Source organism: Somniosus microcephalus, chromosome 23 (genome assembly GCF_052327205.1).
Source record: "Somniosus microcephalus isolate GS21.2 chromosome 23, FLI_Smic_1.0, whole genome shotgun sequence".
In the NCBI taxonomy this organism is placed as follows: domain Eukaryota; kingdom Metazoa; phylum Chordata; class Chondrichthyes; order Squaliformes; family Somniosidae; genus Somniosus; species Somniosus microcephalus.
The window spans coordinates 13,028,640-13,050,327 of NC_141009.1; the positions used below are offsets into that span (position 1 = coordinate 13,028,640).

General features: G+C 50.2%; 1 protein-coding gene across 11 annotated transcripts in view; it reads right to left on the reverse strand.

Moving 5' to 3' along the window:
• LOC147101658 (dynamin-1) overlaps positions 1-21,688 on the reverse strand; it is a 304,832-nt gene that overhangs the window by 182,064 nt on the left and 101,080 nt on the right. For all 11 annotated transcript variants that reach the window (XM_085965406.1, XM_085965413.1, XM_085965404.1 and 8 more), the window contains exons 3-9: positions 21,527-21,676; positions 18,934-19,137; positions 13,826-13,924; positions 10,757-10,917; positions 10,120-10,262; positions 8,351-8,486; positions 6,655-6,722 (exon numbers count right to left, since the gene is read on the reverse strand). In XM_085965406.1, the coding sequence (XP_085821532.1) occupies positions 6,655-6,722; positions 8,351-8,486; positions 10,120-10,262; positions 10,757-10,917; positions 13,826-13,924; positions 18,934-19,137; positions 21,527-21,676 (961 nt within the window). The remainder of the gene's footprint in view (positions 1-6,654; positions 6,723-8,350; positions 8,487-10,119; positions 10,263-10,756; positions 10,918-13,825; positions 13,925-18,933; positions 19,138-21,526; positions 21,677-21,688) is intronic.

Below are 21,688 nucleotides of genomic sequence, written 5' to 3' on the forward strand. Positions count from 1 at the left end.
GGGATCTATGTACATGTACACCAAGGTCCCTCTGACCCTCTGTACTTCCTAGGGTCCTACCGCTCATTGTGTATTCCCTTGCCTTATTTGTCCGTCCAAAATGCATCACCTCGCACTTTTCAGGGTTAAATTCCATTTGCCACTTTTCCGCCCATCTGACCAACCCGTTTATATCGTCCTGTAGCCTGAGGCTTTCCTCCTCGCAATTTACCACCCCACCAATTTTCGTGTCATCTGCGAACTTACTGATCATACCTTTTACATTCTCATCCAAATCATTTATGTAGATCACAAACAACAAGGGACCCAGCACCGATCCCTGAGGTACCCCACTGGACACAGGCTTCCAGTCACAAAAGCAACCTTCGACCATCACCCTCTGCCTCCTGCCACTCAGCCAGTTTAGGATCCAACACGCCAAGGCACCCTGGATCCCATGGGCTCTTACCTTCTTGACCAGTCTCCTATGCGGGACTTTGTCAAAAGCTTTACTGAAGTCCATGTAAACCACATCCACAGCATTTCCCTCATCCACCCCCTTAGTCACCCTCTCGAAAAATTCAATCAGATTTGTCAGACATGATTTACCCTTGACAAAGCCATGCTGACTATCCCCGATTAATCCTTGCCTCTCCAAGTGGAGACTAATTTTGTCCCTCAGAATTTTTTCCAATAATTTCCCTACCACAGATGTTAGGCTCACTGGCCTGTAATTCCCTGGTTTATCCCTGCTACCCTTCTTGAATAATGGTACTACGTTAGCTGTTCTCCAGTCCTCTGGTACATCCCCTGTGGCCAGAGAGGTTCTGAAAATTTGTGTCAGAGCCCCTGCAATCTCCTCCTTTGCCTCCCACAGCAGCCTGGGATACATCTCGTCCGGGCCTGGGGATTTATCCACTTTTTGGCCTGCTAAAACCGCTAGCACCTCCTCCCTCTCGATGCTAATATGTTCAAGTATGTCACAGTCCCCTTGCCCGATTTCTATGTCTGCATCGTCTTTCTCCATAGTGAACACAGATGCAAAAAATTCATTTAAAACCCCGCCTACCTCATCTGGCTCTACACACAGATTGCCACTTTGGTCCCTAATGGGCCCTACCCTTTCCCTGGTTATCCTCTTGCCCTTAATATACTTATAAAACATCTTAGGATTTTCCTTTATTTTGCTCGCCAGTGTTATTTCATGGCCCCTCCTCGCCCTCCTAATTTCTTTTTTAAGTACGCCCCTGCACTTTTTATGCTCCTCTAGGGCTTCTTCCGTCTTTAGTCTTTTGTAACTGCCAAAAGCCCCCCTTTTATTCCTAATGCATTTTTGTATATCCCTTGTCATCCAAGGTTCCCTTTGCTTGTTGGTCCCACCCTTGACCTTTACAGGAACATGTTGGCGTTGTACTCTCTCTATTTCCCTTCTGAAAGTCTCCCACTGTTTTGATGTGGATTTTCCTATAAGTAGCTGCTCCCAGTCCACTTTGGCCAGATCCTGCCTTATCATATTAAAATCGGCCTTCCCCCAATTTAGAACCCTTATTTCCGGGCCGTCTTTGTCCTTTTCCATGACCACCTTAAATCTCACCGAATTATGGTCACTGTCGCCAAAATGCTCTCCTACTGACACTTCCACCGCTTGCCCGGCTACATTCCCTAGAATTAGGTCCAGTACCGCCCCCTCTCTTGTAGGACTTTCTACATGTTGGCTCAAAAAGCTGTCCTGGATGCACTTTAAGAATTCCGCACCCTCTAAGCCTTTCACACTCTGACTATCCCAATTTATATTGGGGAAGTTGAAATCCCCCACTATTATTACCCTATTATTTTCGCACTTTTCTGAGATTTGCCTACATATCTGTTCCTCTATCTCCCCCTGACTGTTTGGGGGCCTATAGTACACTCCCAGCAAAGTGCTTGCCCCCTTTTTGTTTTTAAGTTCTACCCATATGGCCTCATTAGAGGAACCCGCTAATATATCATCCCTCCTTACAGCAGTAATTGACTCCTTAATTAATATTGCAACACCCCCTCCCCTTTTACACCCCCCTCTGTCTCGCCTGAAGATTCTATACCCCGGAATATTGAGCTGCCAGTCCTGACCCTCCCTCAACCATGTCTCCGTGATAGCAACAATATCGTACTCCCATGTGTTCAACAACAACTTCAGTTCATCCACCTTATTTGCAAGACTCCTTGCATTAAAATAAATGCCTTCCAGCCCTGCCATATTCTCTTTTGCCTTCACATATTTGCTCTGCCTTCCCAGCTGACTTGTTTTTCCCTCTGTATTTGGCTGTAAATCACCCCCTACTATAGCTCCACTCTGTACCCCATCCCCCTGCCAAGTTAGTTTAAACCCCCCCCAGCAGTGCTAGCAAACCTCCCCGCAAGGATATTGGTTCCCCTCTGGTTCAGGTGTAAACCGTCCGACTTGTACAAGTCCCACCTTTTCCAGAAGCAGACCCAGTGATCCAGGAAACTAAAGCCCTCCCCCCTGCACCATCCCTTTAGCCACGCATTCATCTGTTCTATCTTCCTATTCCTATACTCACTGGCACGTGGCACCGGGAGTAATCCAGAGATTACAACCCTTGAGGTCCTGCTCCTTAATCCTTCACCTAGCTCCCTAAATTCTTGCTGCAGGACCTCATCCCTCTTTTTACCTATGTCGTTGGTACCAATGTGGACCACGACCACTGGCTGTTCACCCTCCCCCTCCAGAATGCCCTGCAGCCGCTCAGTGACATCCTTGACCCTGGCACCAGGGAGGCAACAAACCATCCTGGATTCACGTCTACGGCCACAGAAACGCCTATCTGTTCCCCTTACTATAGAATCCCCTACCACTATTGCTCTCCCACTCTTTTTCCCCCCTTCCTGGGCAGCAGGAGCACCCCCAGTGCCAGGAAGTTGGCTGCTGCTGCCTTCCCCTGGTGAGTCATCCCCCTCAACAGTATCCAAAGCGGTATACTTGTTTGAAAGGGGGATGTCCGCAGGGGTTCCCTGCACTACCTGCCTGCCTTTGTTGCTCCGCCTGATGGTCACCCCCTGTGCTGCCCTACCCTGAGGCGTGAACAACTCGCTAAACGTGCTATCCACGAGCCTCTCAGCATCGCGCATGCTCCAAAATTCATCCACCCGCAGCTCGAGCGCCACAATGCGGTCTACAAGTAGCTGCAGCTGGATGCATTTCCCGCACACATGGTCGTCAGGGACACTGGCAGCATCCCTGACTTCCCACATGGAGCAAGAGGAGCAGAACACGGGTCTGAGCTCTCCTGCCATGACTTACTCCTTTAATTAATTTTAAAATTTATTCAATACCCCAGTTACAGGTATACTCTAGGGCGCTTTATTTACCAACTGTCCCCACTACACCACAGAAAGTTAACACCACAGAATTCAAGCTTGTATTGAAAAGAGAGAAATACCCATCAACCAATCACTTACCTGCTCCCTGGTGACGTCACACTTGGATTACTTTTTACCTCTCTCCTGGAACCTGGATTGGTCGGTGCCTCTGACTGCTCCCTCTCAAGCCTTCAAGCTCTCCCGCCTCGGGCTGCTCCCGCGCAGGCCCGCTGCTTCTCCGGTCTCGGGGCTGTGGGCCTCGGTGCCTCTGACTGCTCCCTCTCAAGCCTTCAAGCTCTCCCGCCTCGGGCTGCTCCCGCGCAGGCCCGCTGCTTCTCCGGTCTCGGGGCTGTGGGCCTCGGTGCCTCTGACTGCTCCCTCTCAAGCCTTCAAGCTCTCCCGCCTCGGGCTGCTCCCGCGCAGGCCCGCTGCTTCTCCGGTCTCGGGGCTGTGGGCCTCGGTGCCTCTGACTGCTCCCTCTCAAGCCTTTAAGCTCTCCCGCCTCGGGCTGCTCCCGCGCAGGTCCGCTGCTTCTCCGGTCTCGGGGCTGTGGGCCTCGGTGCCTCTGACTGCTCCCTCTCAAGCCTTCAAGCTCTCCCGCCTCGGGCTGCTCCCGCGCAGGCCCGCTGCTTCTCCGGTCTCGGGGCTGTGGGCCTCGGTGCCTCTGACTGCTCCCTATCAAGCCTTTAAGCTCTCCCGCCTCGGGCTGCTCCCGCACAGGTCCGCTGCTTCTCCGGTCTCGGGGCTGTGGGCCTCGGTGCCTCTGACTGCTCCCTCTCAAGCCTTCAAGCTCTCCCGCCTCGGGCTGCTCCCGTGCAGGCCCGCTGCTTCTCCGGTCTCGGGGCTGTGGGCCTCGGTGCCTCTGACTGCTCCCTCTCAAGCCTTCAAGCTCTCCCGCCTCGGGCTGCTCCCGCGCAGGCCCGCTGCTTCTCCGGTCTCGGGGCTGTGGGCCTCGGTGCCTCTGACTGCTCCCTCTCAAGCCTTCAAGCTCTCCCGCCTCGGGCTGCTCCCGCGCAGGTCCGCTGCTTCTCCGGTCTCGGGGCTGTGGGCCGCCTTCTTAGGCAGTCCCTCGGAACCAAGGATGACATTAAAAATGAGTTCTCAGGTGACTGATGAGTCCAATGCGGGACCTACAGTCTCTGTCACAGGTGGGGCAGACAGTGGTTGAAGGGGCGGGTGGGTGGGGTGCTTGGGTTGACGTGCACTCCTTGCGCTGCCTGCGCTTGGCTTCCGCTTGCTCTCGGCGAAGAGACTCGAGGTGTTCGGCGCCTTCCCGGATGCTTCTCCTCCACTTTGTGCGGTCTTGGGCCAGGGATTCCCAGGTGTCGGTGGGGATGTTACACTTTTTCAAGGAGGCTTTGAGGGTGTCCTTGAAGCATTTCCTCTGCCCACCTGGGGCTCTCTTGCCGTGTCGGAGTTCCGAGTAGAGCGCTTGTTTTGGGAGTCTCGTATCGGGCATGCGGACAATGTGACCCGTCCATCGGAGCTATTGAGCGTGGTCAAAGCTTCGATGCTGGGGATGTTGGCCTGAGCAAGAACACTGACGTTGGTGCGCCTATCCTGCCAATGGATTTGCAGGGTCTTGCGGAGGCAGCGTTGGTGGTACCTCTCCAGTGCTTTGAGGTGCCTGCTGTACATGGTCCATGTCTCTGAGGCATACAGCAGGTCAGGAATAACCTGGTTTCCTCTACTTTGTCCTCCTCAGCGTCCCATACTGCACCTATATACAGGAAACTCTCGATTTACCGGCACCTAAATAACCGGAAATCTCTGTTAACCAGCAAAATTCAGGAGTAGGTTCAGGTAAGTTTTACTTCATATTAGTGGCAGTTCCTGGATCTGTGGCTGTGTAACTGGGGTTCGTGCACTTGTTGCTAAGCAACAGGGACGCTTGGTCTGTGGCCGGAGTTCCTGCACATGTTGCTAAGCAACAGGGAAGCCTGGATTTGTTGCTGTGTACGGAGCTCTCGTACCTTTTAAACTATACCTCTCTGTAATCTGGACTTTTTGATAAACCGGCACCACGCCGGTGCCGGATAATAAAGAGTTTCCTGTAATGTTATAGTTGGTTCCTTTTTTGCCAAATCAGGATTTGTGTCTTGAACCTATGCCCACCAGGAAGTGGATCGAGACTGCCCCAAACTCATTCACAAAAGGACCCTTAATCCCAAGGGATTTTCAGTCCATCAGTCTGAGCTATTTGAGCGGAAGCCACAGGAGATAGAGATGGAAAGGCCCGGGGTGCCTTGCCCACTGCGCCACCCAGTCCTCCTCCTTCCCTTCACATTACTCTTAATAGTTACAGTGTTGAACGGACCTGCTCTAATTATTCAGTCCAGACATAAAGCTGTAAAGCCAACATGCTCATTCAATCCAGAGTCACTGAAGGGAGGAAATACAGCTACACAATTATTTTATTTTGGCTCCAATGAGACATTCTGCTGGAGAGGACAGAGGTCATTGTCCAAAAAAGGACCTCCCACCCCGCTACAAACCAGCACAGGAGACTTCAGTAACAGTAATGCTCGTCAAATTTTGTTCTTATTAGCGGATTCACTAACTATAGTTCATTTTAAAATGTAATAAAGGCAATTGTCTCTAAAACTGGCCTTGTGTAACGTACAAGTTGAAAATTCAAATCTGTAAATAACAGAGCTGAGCTGAGCTCTTTTAAAGTGTTTCAGTCCCCTTGGAAAATTATTAGGTAATTGAAAAAAAAAATTCTCAGCAACAGTCCAATTAAGCGTTCCCGATCTTGGGCATGGCATAAGGGAGGGGCTTCACCACAGTTGGGGGTGGGATGGGAAAAATCAGATGGTGGGCCCTGGTGATTGCCCCATATGCTGTTAGTCTAATCTCAGTCTTCTCCTCATGGGGCCGTGTCAAGCGGGTGCCAAACACTGCCCCCCAAAAAAGGGGTGGAGGGAACAAGAGAAGAAAAAACCCAAAGAAATCGGAGAGACAGTCACCTCAAGGTGCTCCTCCGTCCTCCTAGTAGCTGTTTCAAGAACGGCACTGCCACGTGACTAGGGGGTTCAGTCTGTCGCCTGGCAACCCGGCCAGGAAGGAATCAAGAAACATCATTTCAGGCATTTCTTTCTCAAACTTCCTTAACATTTCAATCCAACATCAGATTTAGGAGATGTCCATGATCAATTCCTCCTGCCCCTTGTTTGAGGGGTGGGTGGAGACAGAGATAGCTTGTTGGGTGGGGAAGGAGAAAGGAAAGACTGAAATATCCTGTTGGGGGCCAATAAAAATTAGATATACTTGAAAGTCAGTGGATTACAGTCTCAAAGTTGTACAGATACATGCCTGATTCCATGGATGTTCTTGATGGCGTAGCTAATCTCTCGTCGCAGCTCCTTCTCATCAAACTCCATCTGACACAGAAGAAAATAACATGAGGACACTCTTATTGGGGCCATCCAAACAGCAAGCAAGAATCCCATCTCTAACTGTAATTATAATCTCCTCCAGTAGGCGATACCTACAATAGTGTTTCACAAAAGCATTATTGTCCTCGTTACTCCTCTCTGTGTATGCAATGAGGATCACCTCATTCATTGAACCAGCCTTTCATCATGGGGCAGAGTAACACCTCATACACCCAAGAGAAACCCTAGGAATTTTATTCACGTTGGCCGATACCCACTGACCAACAGGACACTCTCCCTCCACTACAGTGGTGCCCCAGTTATGGACATGGATTAGCTGGTCCTTTTTATTGTACACATTAGGAGTAGAGCAAAATGCTTTTGTGAAACAGTTCCGTTTGCTGAAAGGGCAAAGATTGGAGAGACTGTTGATTGACTCCACGGAGGTAAGCAATACTGAACTAGACTATTGTCAATAAAATCACTGGCTAAAAAGACCTACAGATGTAAATAATAGAATGAGATTGATGGAGAAGTTCAGAATGAGTTGGTGAAATACTTTTTAGGAGATGGTTGTTCTCAGGCTCCAAGGATCAAAGATATGTCAGCATGGGAAAGCCACCAGACAGTATTCAATAATGAAGGTATCAAGATAGAGTTTGCAATGTTTGTTCAACTATCTTTTGAGCTCAATGGGACTTTAGCAGAACTTTCCCCATGGGCATTAAATAAATGGGGCAGAGTGCACACATGGATAGATTGTAGATAGCCTATAGCATAGGTAAGCATGGTGGACTGAATGGTCTTGTTCCACTATATGATTTTCAGTGGATAAAAACAGGTAGATTTCTGTATTTAAGCCACTGGTGGGATCCTACACTCGGGCGGGGAGGTGGTGGGGGAGGGTGGGTGGGGTGGATTTACAGGAAACCTTCAGCAACTGAATTCTAGGATGAATTTTCCTGGCATTTCCCTTTAAAAGTACCTGAAATATAGCACCAATTATGGGCAGGTTTATGCTATGGTGTGATGTAAACTGGGTGAAATTGGCCCAAACTAACTTCATCTGATATCTTTACGCCAACAGAGAGACATCCATTCCATCAGTGCTAGCCCACCGCCCACTGCTGCGGTCAACTACAGCCCAGGCTGATGGGATCAAAGTCTTGCTGCTGGGGTAATAGGCTCCCCAATCCAGAAGGCCGGCTATGAGAGAATCTCACTTGTGCGCAGTGTACGGACCTGTCTAGTGGAACTAGTAGCACAGCAAGCAACTGGCAGAAGCACTAAAATAGACCCAGAAACAAAAATGACTCATTCTGCTTGCAATTGTTGCAGAATTAATGACTTATCAGTGTGGTCTTTTCTGGGTCAAAGGCAGAGCAGTTGTTACTGCCCCAACCCCATCACTTTAACTGATGGATTCTGTTCACCTGGCAGCACTATACTGGGGCCTCAATGTACATTTCCACCGGTGAAAGTGGCAATTCTTTTGCTTCTTCAACTCAGAGTATAACCCATATGGTTTCAAAACCGTTACTTATCAGTAACACGTGGAAGCAGCAGGGATTCAGTTTGAAATTAGTGGCAGTCAAACTGCTGCAGCTCCAAGGAGGTGCCAACTCTTCAGTTACCTTGACAAGTTCGAAGGGGAACCTCTCATGGAAGATCCGGTTTATTCTCGCACCGCCCGACAGCTCGTAGGTGTCAATCTGATCCCCGGAGCCTTCAATGCGCTTCTCAAAATCAACAGCAAACTGCTGAACCATCCTGTCAAAGAACAAAAAGTTTATATCAATACCTCGGAAGAGAAGGAGGCCATTCAGCCCTTCGAGCCTGTCCCGCCATTCAATTAGATCATGGCTGATCTGTATCTCAATTCCATTTACCCGCCTTAGCTCCATATCCTTTGCCAATTCATTAAATATATTCAAGAAGGAGTTAGATATATTTCTTAATGCTAAAGGGATCAAGGGATAGGGGGAGAAGGCAGGGACAGGGTACTGAATTTGGATGATCAGCCATGATCGCATTGAATGGCGGAGCAGGCTCAAGGAGCCGAATGGCCTACTCCTGCTCCTATCTTCTATGTTTCTATGTTTCTATGATACCCTTGCCCAATAAAAATATATCGATCTCAGTCTGCTTCAATTGACCTCCAGCATCCACAGCCTTCTGGGAGAGCGAGTTCCAAATTTCCACTACCCTTTGTATGAAAAAGTGTTCCTCGATTTCCCTCCTAAAACGTCAGCTGTGGCTCAGTGGGGAGCACTCTCTCTCTCGTCTCCGAGTCAGGAGGTTGTGGGTTCAAGTCCCCACTCCAGGGACTTAAGCACAAAAATCTAGACTGACACTCCAGTGCAGTGCTGAGGGAGTGCTGCGCTGCCGGAGGTGAAGTCTTTCGGATGAGACATTAAACCAAAGCCCCGTCTGCTCTCTCAGAGGTAAAAGATTCCATGGCCACTATTTCGAAGAAGAGCAGGGGAGTTCTCCCCGGTGTCCTGGCCAATATTTATCCCTCAGTCAACATCACTAAAACAGATTATCTTGTCATTATCACATTGCTGTTTGTGGGAGCTTGCTGTGCACAAATTGGCTGCCGCGTTTCCTACATTACAACAGTGACTACACTCAAAAATACTTAATTGGCTGTAAAGCGCTTTGGGACGTCCGGTGGTCATGAAAGGCGCTATAGAAATGCAAGTCTTTCTTTCTTCTTCTTTCTTTTTAAAAAGGTCTAGCTCTAACTTTTAAGATTATGTCCCCTCGGTCTTGATTATCCCACCAGAGGAAACAGTTTCTTTCTATCTACCCTATCAAATCCTTTTAAAGTTTTAAACACCTCTATCAGGTCACCCCTCAATCTTCTGAACTCAAGGGGATGCAAGCCAAGTTGATGCACAGCGAGCCTGGCAAAGCAATGTGAGTTGGAGCAAGAGCCCAGGCTGCCCTGACTGATAATGGCTCAACAACAACTTACACTTTTATAGTGCCTTTAACGTAGGAAAACATCCCATGGTAATAAGACAAAAATTGGCCCAAACCACAGACGATATTGGGACAGGTGACTAAAAGCTTGGTCAAAGAAGTAGGTTTTATGGATGGTCTTAAAGGAGGAAAGAGAGAGATGGCGTGGTTTAGGGAGGGAATATCGGACCCTAGGACCGAGATGGCTGAAGGCACGGCCGTCAACGGTTGGACGAAGGGAGTGGGGGATTGCAGGAGTCCAGAGGTGGAGGATCGCAGAGTTCTGGAAGGGTTGCAGGGATGGAAGTGGTTAGAGATAGGGATTGGCGAGGCCATGGAAGGATTGGAACACGAGGAGGATTTAAAAAGGAAAAAAAGGACATTTAAAATCTTCTATGGGTGAATCTCCGCTGTTGGCAACGAGAGCAGTACTTACTGGAGCAAGGCTTTGGTCTTCCTGGATGGATCATCGGGTCGAAAGTTCTTGTATTCTTCCACCTCTTTCTCAATGGAGAGCAGCTGGCTTTGTAGCTTGTTGCGAAGGGCGGGCAATGTGTCCCTGATATGGTTTGTCAATTGCTGTTAAAGGGAGAGCGATAAAGAGAAGTAATGGGTACCAACCAATGTCGAGAACAGGCCTACTTTTGTGCTGAAACCTCTGGCAGTCCATTCGGACACATTATTTACTGACTTTATTCAAATTAGGTTCCACACCGCCCCCCCCCAGGGTTGCCATCTCTAGTTGGACGAATTCCTGGAGAATTCACATGTCCTGCTGCCTCCAACCACCCCACCAGACAAACTGCCTTCCCCCCAACAATATTTTCTCAACTTATAAATTAAAGTTGTTAAAAAGTAAATGAAATAAAACAAACTTTTACAACGCCCCCATTATTTTTCTCCCGGGTGTTGCTTGCGGCTGTGTCCAGGAGATCAGTTTGCAATTCCTGGAGATGCCAGGACAGTACTGGAGGGTTGGCAAGTCCGACTCTCTCCTGTGCCACCGAGAGGGCAAAGCAGGCCAGCGCCTCGCAGGCCTCTGCCAATTGTCAAGTAAGCGAAGCTGGCGTTACCTGGTTGAGGACCTTCTGGAGGTAAGGTGTCCCCATGCGATCAGCCATGTGCCGGTAAGCTGGGTGGGAAAGGAAAAATTTTCTCTCGGCTGCCAGGGCTGCTTGGATATCTTTTCTCCCATCGATGTCCTTCTGGCTTCTGTTCACGACACCGATGTAACCTTAAAAAAGGAAATGGGCAGGAAGTCAAGGCCAAGCCAGTCTCCTACCTATTCTAGGTTGGCATCCAGCGGGATACTTGTGTCTGGTGGGTGTACTTCTCCCCCCCCCCCGCCCCCCACACAACCCCACCCACCTCATCATATGGGAGCCCATAAGAACCCTCCCGAAGTATAGGACTAACCACCCTATCAGCTGGTATAAAGAAGGTTAACAGCCATGGAAGGTGTGTTCACGCCGTGGCCTGACAAGAGTGTTGACCAGCCTGCAAACTCTTCCATTACTTCAGACTGTTCTCCAAAGGAAGAGTGGTGAAGATACGAAAACAACCTTCCTTTTATCTCAGTCTTCCCAAACCAATTATGATCCACGGGCAGAGGAGAGACGGCTGATTGAATGAACTTCTGCCAACGAGTCTCCATAAGTGGCTGCTAAAAAAGGGGCATGAGAGCAGATCAAGGATGGCTGACATTTCCTTACTCCCTGGACAATGGCAGGGGGTGGAGAGGGGGGGGGGGTGCGCCCATGGCTTTTGCTTCACTGCACTATGGAAATTAGTAACCCAGTGTTTGAGGGGAGGGGGTGAGGAAGAGCCACAAACATGAACGTATTTTATATTAGGTTAAGGCACACCATATTGTACAATGGAAGCCAAGGCATGGTACCATTCCCCGAGGGTTGTCTGTAAATGTAGAACCAATGCTGATGTTTTGGTGGACCTGCTACACCGCTGGACTCCAGGGCTCCCATTCCCAGCCTGTCCGGATTTGGCCAGGGATGAGATTCAGCTTCGCCCCTTCTCCAGATGTCCAGCTTTTCTATTTCAGCCTGTTCCGGCAGGGAGCTCTTGAGCCTCCACCTTGCAGCATCTCCAGGGGCCACATTTTGAAGGTCACTGTTAGAAGGAACTCCGAGCGTGGAGATATGATCCATGAATCCACAATGTAGCACATTGGAGTATTCCAGACAAGGGCCATGGAGCAAGGACAATGCTCGGGATTGCTGCAACAAAACAAAATCCTCCCCCCCACCCCGTCCCCACCCCCTGGAGAAGTGTCTCTACACGAAACACCAACACACCTGTTGTCATATCTAACCTTTAGTTTTCGCTTCAGTGGATAACGCTGAGCCAGTCTTGCCATTTCTGACGGCTTTCCATTATCACGGTCCTCTGAGCATAAACTCTCTGACACCCTGCACTTGATTATGACAAGCTAGCAATGGGAAATAGGATTGTAAATTGCTTTTAATGAGGGGCAATTGAATTGGTGTCTATCGCCAGCAAGCTTGGGTAGTTTCAGCAGATGGGTCGCATGTTGCATCAAACACAATTTACAGCTAACTCAGGCCTAAAGATGCTGCAGCATCTGACAGAGGCAGGGACTGGTCAATTCAGACAAGAGAAAAATACCCAGTTGGCATTAGATTACAATAAACAATTTTTCATCCAGACCGAGACAGGGGGAGCGGGTGGGAGACAGGGGGAGCGGGCGGGGAGACAGGGGGGAGCGAGCGGGAGAGAGGGGGGAGCGGGCGGGGGGAGACGGGGGAGCGGGCGGGGAGACGGGGGAGCGAGCGGGGGGAGACGGGGGAGCGAGCGGGGAGACGGGGGAGCGAGCGGGGAGAGACGGGGGAGCGAGCAGGAGACAGGGGGAGCGAGCGGGAGACAGGGGGAGTGAGCGGGGAGACAGGGGGGAGCGAATGGGGGGACAGGGGGAGCGAGCGGGAGAGAGGGGGGAGCGGGCGGGGAGACGGGGGAGCGAGCGGGGGGAGACGGGGGAGCGAGCGGGGAGACGGGGGAGCGAGCGGGGAGAGACGGGGAGCGAGCGGGAGACAGGGGGAGCGAGCGGGGAGACAGGGGAGCGAATGGGGGGACAGGGGGAGCGAGCGGGAGAGAGGGGGGAGCGGGCGGGGAGACGGGGGAGCGAGCGGGGGGAGACGGGGGAGCGAGCGGGGAGACGGGGGAGCGAGCGGGAAGAGACGGGGGAGCGAGCGGGAGACAGAGGGAGCGAGCGGGGAGACAGGGGGGAGCGAATGGGGGGACAGGGGGAGCGAGCGGGAGAGAGGGGGGAGCGAGCGGGGAGACGGGGGAGCGAGCGGGGGGGAGACGGGGGAGCGAGCGGGGGGACGGGGGGAGCGAGCGGGGAGACAGGGGGGAGTGAGCGGGGGGAGACGGGGGGAGCGAGCGGGGGGACGGGGGGAGCGAATGGGGGGACGGGGGAGCGAGCGGGGGGAGACGGGGGAGCGAGCGGGGGGACGGGGGGAGCGAACGGGGGGACGGGGGGAGCGAACGGGGGGACGGGGGGAGCGAGCGGGGGGAGACGGGGGAGCGAGCGGGGGGACGGGGGGAGCGAGCGGGGGGACGGGGGGAGCGAGCGGGGAGACGGGGGGAGCGAGCGGGGAGACGGGGGGAGCGAGCGGGGGGACGGGGGGAGCGAGCGGGGGGACGGGGGGAGCGAGCGGGGGGACGGGGGGAGCGAGCGGGGGGAGCGAGCGGGGGGACGGGGGGAGCGAGCGGGGGGGACGGGGGAGCGAGCGGGAGAGAGGGGGGTGCGAGCGGGGGGACGGGGGGAGCGAGCGGGGGGATGGGGGGAGCGAGCGGGGGGACGGGGGGAGTGAGCGGGGGGACGGGGGGAGCGAGCGGGAGAGAGGGGGGTGCGGGCGGGGGGGACGGGAGGGAGCGAGCCGGGAGACCAAAACGAGAGTTAGAAAGAGCAAACGAGAAACAGCAAAGAGAAAAATGGCAGCACCAATCTAAGCAGCAGCGGGAGAAAACAGCAAACATTTATTCTACAGCTCAGATTTAATACATTTCTGCAAGTGCTCAAATTAGAACACAAACGTGTCTCGGGGGTGCAGGGGGGAGGGGGAGCAAATTTAAAAACAGAAAAATATTCTTGTGCCATTTACCTCGTCTAAGGGGCAACAGTTTGTTTTCCAGGATATCACGAGCATCTGTTCCTTCGTCCATCAGATCCAGCTTAGTGATCACTCCGATTGTGCGCAAACCTGGATGAGCACGAAGAGTTCTCAGTCAGAAAGCACATCCCAGACACACTGGTCGCCCGGCAGGTGGGGCTGGAGGACTCGGCCCCATAGAGCAGGGCCGTAGGGGCCGTAGGGTAACCCCACCCCCCTCACCACACGCAAAGCCCCTTACCACCCCCCACCCCTCTCCTACCAATCACGGGCAGGTGGCGCTCGAAGGCCTGGTCCTTTCATGGAGGGGGAAGGAGGCGAGAAATGATCCGAGGCCCAGTCGTCCCGTAGCTACTCCTGCCCAACTCCGAGTGGCCACGTTATGGAGTGACACCTGTAGAGGCCTCAGAAGAAGGACACCGGTCTGTTCTCCGGGCTGGGAAAGCAAGTGATGCAGGGTGCCTTACAAGAATAAAAAAACTTAAAAGGAAATACACCAGAAATGGGCCGAATCTCCTTAAGGACAGCATTGGATCCATTTGACTCCATCCCCATGTGAAGCAAAGTTTAACACGTCGTCAATGCGAATATAATGAAGGTGCATCTCAGCTGCTCACTAGATGCAAAGGTACATTTGGGACATTTTATTTCGTACCACTTACAGTCACCCATCCGTATCTTAAAGGGGCAGCGTCCTACGGTCGGAGTAGAGATGCTACAACAGGCCTTGATGTTCTTGGAGGGGGTTGTGGGGGGGCTGAAAAAAAAATCAGCAAAGACTTCCAGGCTGGAGAGATGGTGCAGGAGGGAGGGCTTTAGATTCCTGGGGCATTGGGACCGGTTCTGGGGGAGGTGGGACCTGTACAGGCCGGACAGGTTGCACCTCAACAGGGCCGGAACCAATATCCTCGCGGGGATGTTTGCTCGTGCTGTTGGGGAGGGTTTAAACTAATTTGGCCGGGGGATGGGCACCAGGATGTAACATTAGAAAGGGGAAATAAAGTGCTCAAAGGACTGGGAGAGGCAGACAGCACTAAAGTAAGAAATAGTACGGTATTAGGTGGGGTCAAACTAAGAGAATACAGGATGGTCTAAGATGAGTTTACAGTGTATGTATGTGAACACACAAAGCGTAGTAAACTAGGTAAGTGAGCTACAGGCACAAATAGCCACATGGGGATATGGTGTTGTGGCAATAACTGAGACTGGCTCAAAAAAGGGCAGGATTGGGTATTAAATATTCCTGGTTATAAGGTGTTCAGGAAAGATAGGAGGTGGTGTGGCAGTATTGGTCACTGTTGTAATGTGGGAAACGTAGCAGCCAATTTGCACACAACAAGCTCCCACAAACAGCAATGTGAAAATGACCAGATAATCTGTTTTTATTGTTATGTTGACTGAGGGAGAAATATTGGCCAGGACACCAGGGATAACTCCCCTACTCTTTTACAAAATAGTGCCATAGGATCTTTTACGTCCACCTGAGAGAGCAGACAGGGCCTCGGTTTAACATCTCATCCGAAAGACAGCACAGCACTCACTCAGTACTGCACTAGAGTGTCAGACCTAGATGTATGTGCTCAAGTCCCTGGAGTGGGAATTGAACCCACAACCTCTGTCTCAGAGGCAAGAGTACTACCAACTGAGCCACAGCTGACATATGCAGGGAGGCAGAGGGTATGGCTGAGGTACTAAACGAGTACTTTGCATCTGTCTTCACCAAGGAAGAAGATGCTGCCATAGACATAGTGAAGGAGGAGGTAGTGAAGATACTTGATAGGTTAAAAATGGATAAAGAGGCGGTATTAGAAAGGCTGGCTGTACTTAAAGTAGATAAGTCACCAGGAGCAGATGGGATGCATCCTAGGATGCTGAGGGAATTGAGGGCGGAAATCACGGAGGTACTGGCATTAATATTCCAATCCATTTAGATACGGGAATGCTGCCAGAGGACTGGAGAATTGCAAATGTTACACCATTGTTCAAAAAAGGGTGTAAAGATAAACCCAGCAACTACAGGCCAGTCAGTTTGACCTCGGTAGTGGGGAAGCTTTTAGAAACAGTAATCAGGGACAAAATTAACAGTCACTTGGATAGGTGTGGGTTAATTAAGGAAAGCCAGCATGAATTTGTTAAAGGCAAATCATGTTTAACTAACTTGATCGAGTTTTTTGATGGGGTAACAGAGAGGATTGATGAGGGTAATGCAGTTGATGTAGTGTATATGGATTTCCAAAAGGCATTCGACAAAGTGCCACATAATAAGCTCACCAGCAAAGTTGAAGCCCATGGAATAAAAGGGACAGTGGCAGCATGGATACGGAATTGGCTAAGTGACAGGAAACAGAGAGTAGTGGTGAACGGTTGTTTTTCGGACTGGAGGAAGGTATACAGTGGTGTTCCCCAGGGGTCGGTTCTAGGACCACTGCTTTTCTTGATATATATTAATGACTTGGATGTGGGTGTACAGGGCACAATTTCAAAATTTGCAGATGACACAAAACTTGGAAATATAGTGAACAGTGAGGAGGAGAGTGATAGACTTCAGGAAGACAGACAGACTGGTGAAATGGGCGGACATGTGGCAGATGAAATTTAATGCAAAAAAGTGTGAAGTGATTCATTTTGGTAGAAAGAATGAGGAGAGGATATATAAACTAAATGGTACAATCCTGAAAGGTGTACATCAACAGAGAGACCTGTGGGTATGTGTACACAAATCGTTGAAGGTGGCAGGGCAGGTCGAGAAAGCAGTTAAAAAGGCTTACGGGATACTGGGCTTCATAAATAGAGGTATAGAGTACAAAAGTGTGGAAATTATGATGAACCTGTATAAAACACTGGTTCAGCCCTAACTGGAGTACTGTGTCCAATTCTGGGCACCACACTTTAGGAAGGATGTGAAGGCCTTAGAGAAGGTGCAGAAAAGATTTAGGAGAATGATTCCAGGAATGAGGATACGTTGATAGACTGGAGAAGCTGGGGTTGTTCTCCTTGGAGCAGAGAAGATTAAGAGGAGATTTGATAGAGTTGTTCAAAATCATGAGGGGTCTGGACAGAGTAGATAGAGAGAAACTGTTCCCATTGGGAGAAGGGTCGAGAACCAGAGGACACAGACTTAAGGTGATTGGAAAAAGAACCAAAGGCGACGCAAGAAAAAAAATGTTTATGCAGCGAGTGGTTAAGATCTGGAATGCGCTGCCTGAAAGGGTGGTGGAGGCAGACTCAATCATGGCTTTCAAAAGGGAGTTGGATAAGTATCTGAAGGAAAGAAATTTGCAGGGCTACGGGGAAAGGGCAGGGAGTGGGACTGGCTGAAGTGCTCTTGCAGAGAGCCGGCATGGGCTTGATGGGCCGAATGGCCTTCTTCCATGCTGTAACCATTCTATGATTCTGAGATTCCATTCCTCATCACTATCCAGCAAACCCTCATGGACAGTATGAACACCGGGCCCAGGCAGGATTGGGATCAGCTGTGGTGTCCCTCCTTGATTAAATGGCCGAGGCCCATATAGGAAGCATGGGCCTTATATGAGGTCTTGGAGGGTCGCTGGTATCCGTATCCCTGGCAGTAGTCAGCACCTTCAGGAGAGAACTTGAGAAAACAGATAGGAGGTGTTGTCTCCTCACGAGAGTTCGTGGACAGACTCAGTTCTTGGAGGACAGCGCTCTGAGATCTCTGCCAGGGAGTGGAGCACATCAAGAGCTGCACCTGCTACAACACAAACTTATTCCAAAGCGTTTCTTCCTGAAAATGTTCATACCTATTTTATTGCCCGTCTGTGCGCGCGCGCGCGCGCACTGGCATGCAACAGAAAAACTGCCCACTGTTTGGCACTAATTGGCATTACATTGCATACCTCACTCAGAGGGCAAAAGCAGAGCTGGTGTGGAAATAGAATGTTCACACTTGGGTGCTCCTGGGGAGTCACAGTTCAGACACACAGTGGACAGCAAATTAGAGGGAGCCTTACCCTGAATCTAACCTGGGATATAACCACCTGGCAGAGCATGATGCCAACTGTGCCCAACTGCAGGAAGACAATTCTCAATTTCCCCCCATAAACACATAAAAGCTAAACTATTCCATGTTTTTCAGTGACAAATTGCAGATGGTGTGGTTATCAATATCCCAATTCAACTTCCAGTGCCAACTAAGGCTAGGTATTTCAGTGAATTGGCCATTTTTGTGCCAGTATGATTCCGATAACAACACCAATCCACAGACAACTTAGAACCAGCAGATGCAATAAATCACATTTATTTCTTAAATTGCATTTGGCAAATAAAATAAGAAAATTGTCCCAATTACTAAGTCGTAATCAGTGAATCCAGAGACACAAGCTGCAACACGTGCTTATGAAACAGCTCAGGCGTGTAGGGTACGCTGTTCATTAGACCATCTGTTCCAAGTTCACACACCACACTATGAATTCCTTCCTCACAGTCTCAAAATCTGGACTAAATAAATCCACAACTCGCAAAAAATATGAACTGGAGCCATTCCGATAATCGAGCACTGTGCCATGTCCAAAGACGCAGTCTGGAGGCAAATCTTAAACACCAGAATGGATGCGCCCCCAAAAACACTGACTGGACTTATCTGCCAGATCACAGAGTGAGCCCATCCCAAAAAATGTGAAATGGAATAATCTCCCAAAAATCGTGAAATGGAATAATCTCCCAAAAATCGTGAAATGGAATAATCTCCCAAAAATCGTGAAATGGAATAATCTCCCAAAAATTGTGAAATGGAATAATCTCCCAAAAATCGTGAAATGGAATAACCTCCCAAAAAATCGTGAAATGCAGCCATCGCTGAAACCCAGATTGCGTGCAACTCAAACACATAGATGGACTAAAGCTATGCCCCAAAAACATGATGAGAACTATTTCCCAAATTATGGGCCACAGCCATCAACCCTGCAGATGTTTTGAATGTTAGGATTGTGTCCAGGCCCAAAGAATGGGGATAGAGGCGTCTCATGGATTCCACTTCTCAGCTTTAATCTGGGTTTCTGAATCTCACCACGCCGACAAATTTTTGCAGAGCTAATTTCTGAACGGCAGAGGGTTGTACCGAGCAGATGGTGCAGTACCTTGAGGGTCGACTTCTTTGGCTATCTTCAGGGCATCAGAGTTGGCCAGGTCAGTGTTGGCGGGGGACACTGCTAAGACCAGACAGTTCTCCTTGGTGACAAACTGCATGAGCATCTCTCTGATCTGGAATTCGATGTCCACAGGCTGGTCGCCTACCGCCACCTTGGTCATTCCAGGGAGGTCAATCAACGTCAGGTTAAGGACTGAAGAGAGAACAGACAACTCGGGTCAGTTTGTATCTTTATGGTGTCTTGACTTTTAGAATTTTGATTGCATTCAACTCAAGTGAATTAGTTGAAACTTGATAAACTGGGCAGCAAGGTGACCCATTTATACTTTGGCTAAAACATCAAGAGAAAGAAAATGATAACAAAACATTGGACGCGATTGTACCAATTAAATTCAACACTACATCTAACTATTTTTGCTATTTTCCCCACTTAGACACACGATGGGCTGGATTTTGCCAATGGGGAGCTTTTGGAGGCGGGGCTCCCACTTGTCGGGTTTTAGTCCCGCCTCCATCAACTTCTGGCCAACCCACACTATTTTCCCTTGATCGACCTTATTGAACCCATCCAGCGGGCTTAGCAGACTAACTAAGGGAAAGCCGGTTGCAGAGAACATCAGCGTATGACGTTTCATCTGTCAAAAATTTTTGACAGGTGAATTGTCATCGTTTGACAGCTCTGTGAAACTGTCAAACACTGACATTCTATGTAGTTTGATGAGTTCTTGAATTCAAGATTCATCAAACCTCTTTATTTAGCAGAAATTAGTTGGTTGCTGCATTGGAGAATGCAGCAGACATCTGTCATCTCTGCCGGTGAGATGCGAGACTCTCCGCATACCCAACTATTGAAGCCTGAAGGAAGAAACAAAGGTAAGTAAACTTTTTCTAACACTTTCCACTTACCTCACATATTTACCTCGCCACACTTGCACCCATCACTTACCTTCACAGTGCACTTTTGCACCCCTCCAACCCCCGCAGACCCACTACTCGCCTCGGTGACCCTGACGGGGTTCGGAGCCTTCGGGAAGCCCGCACTTGTGTGGGTAAAATGGGGATAATCCTCTTGTCTGCCTGTTAACTACCTGTTAACAGGCAGATAAGTGGCTGTAATCCCCTTCCTGCCTCCAAGGAGACGGGTCCCGGCGCGGGTCGGCTACCCGCCTCCTGGCAAGATAGCACGGAGGCGGGTTGGGCATCCGCCCCCAGATTCTGCCACTTTCCCGGCAGTCCAGCCTCCATACCCGCCTCCCCAGGGCTGGCAAGATCGCGCCCAGGACGTCTGGTTGGAAGTGATTTAAGGAAATGAAAATCATCTCTGCAGTGCCATGGGTTTGTTGAAAATGGATGAATAAATTCTATCCAAGTTTTGAGATGTGTCCGTCACATTTCAGGCATCACATTTTGTCGCACATGCAAATTCTTGCGTTTTTTTTAAAAAGTCAATCATTTCAAAATTTCCATAGCAACAGAAACATCCTCTAGCTGACCTTAGGTTGTCCCCAAAAGGCAATTCACCTCTAGCTGACCTCAGGCTGTTACAGCAGTTAGATCCTGTGGCCTCGTGGGTCACCCACATTACACACAACAAGCATTTAGCAACCGAATACTCCGTGGTGTGTAACATGGCATCAGGCTCCGGTCGTTATAAAGGAAACGCATCATCCTATCTACTGTCAGCATCACCACAGGGGATCCACTCGATCATAGAACCTCACAGCACACAAGGAGGCCATTCGGCCCATCGTGCCTGTGCCAGCTCTTTGAAAGAGCTGTCCCATTAGTCCCACTCCCGCTCTTCCCAGTGTGTGATGCATTTAACAACTGAGACACAGGGAGCCATTAAAATGTATAGGATTGTCTGTCAACTTGGTAGAACAGACCCGCCTTGTTAAAGCGCCAAAGTGTTCTGGAAACAGACTTTACTTTTCCCAGGATAACCTCTTGCAGTTTCGCGATCTCCATGATCTCTGTTATAAATCTCATCATTCAAGAAACTACTCGTGAAATAATGCTGGACGGCCAGCTGTTGGCGCCGTCCAAGGAGTATAAATACTCGGGCGGGAGTGGGCCTTTGGCGTAGCGGTAGCATCCCCGCCGCTGGGCCAGAAGGCGTAGGGTTTCGAACCCCGCTCCAGACAGTCCCGGCAAGTGGAGTCAGAGCTCCGGCTCTAAATTCTGGGTTGACATCCAGCAGGATACTTGCGTCCGTGGGTGTGGGCGACCCCCCCCCCTCGTATGGGTTGTGGGAGCCCGTAAAGCCCTCCCGCCATAGGACTAACCACCCTAATGGCTGGTATGAAGATGGTTACGGTCACGGAAGGAGCGTTAATCGCGGCCAGAAATCCTTCCACCACTTCATACAGTTCCCCAAAGGGAACAGTGTGAAGACACGTACGACGACGAATACTCAGGCGTCGGCCCCAGCTTTCCAGGGACATTTTGTAAGACAAGGAACTAGTGAAGTACAACTAGACCTCCATGTTCTGAAACAAGTTGATTAAAGCCTTGCTTTATACTCAAACCAAGTGCGTAGTGAGTTTTATTACGTCAATCTCCTCCTGTGTCGCTACACCTACCGTTTGGCGAATAGACTCGCAAGTTGATTGGAATAGACGAGATCCCCCTGTTGCTGCCAGTCACCCGGTCTGTCTCCTGCTCAATTTCCTGCCGCACTTCATCGAAGTCTGTGAACTTCTTCCCTTTGCAGTGTAAAAACTCGGCATGTTCTACAGAGGAGA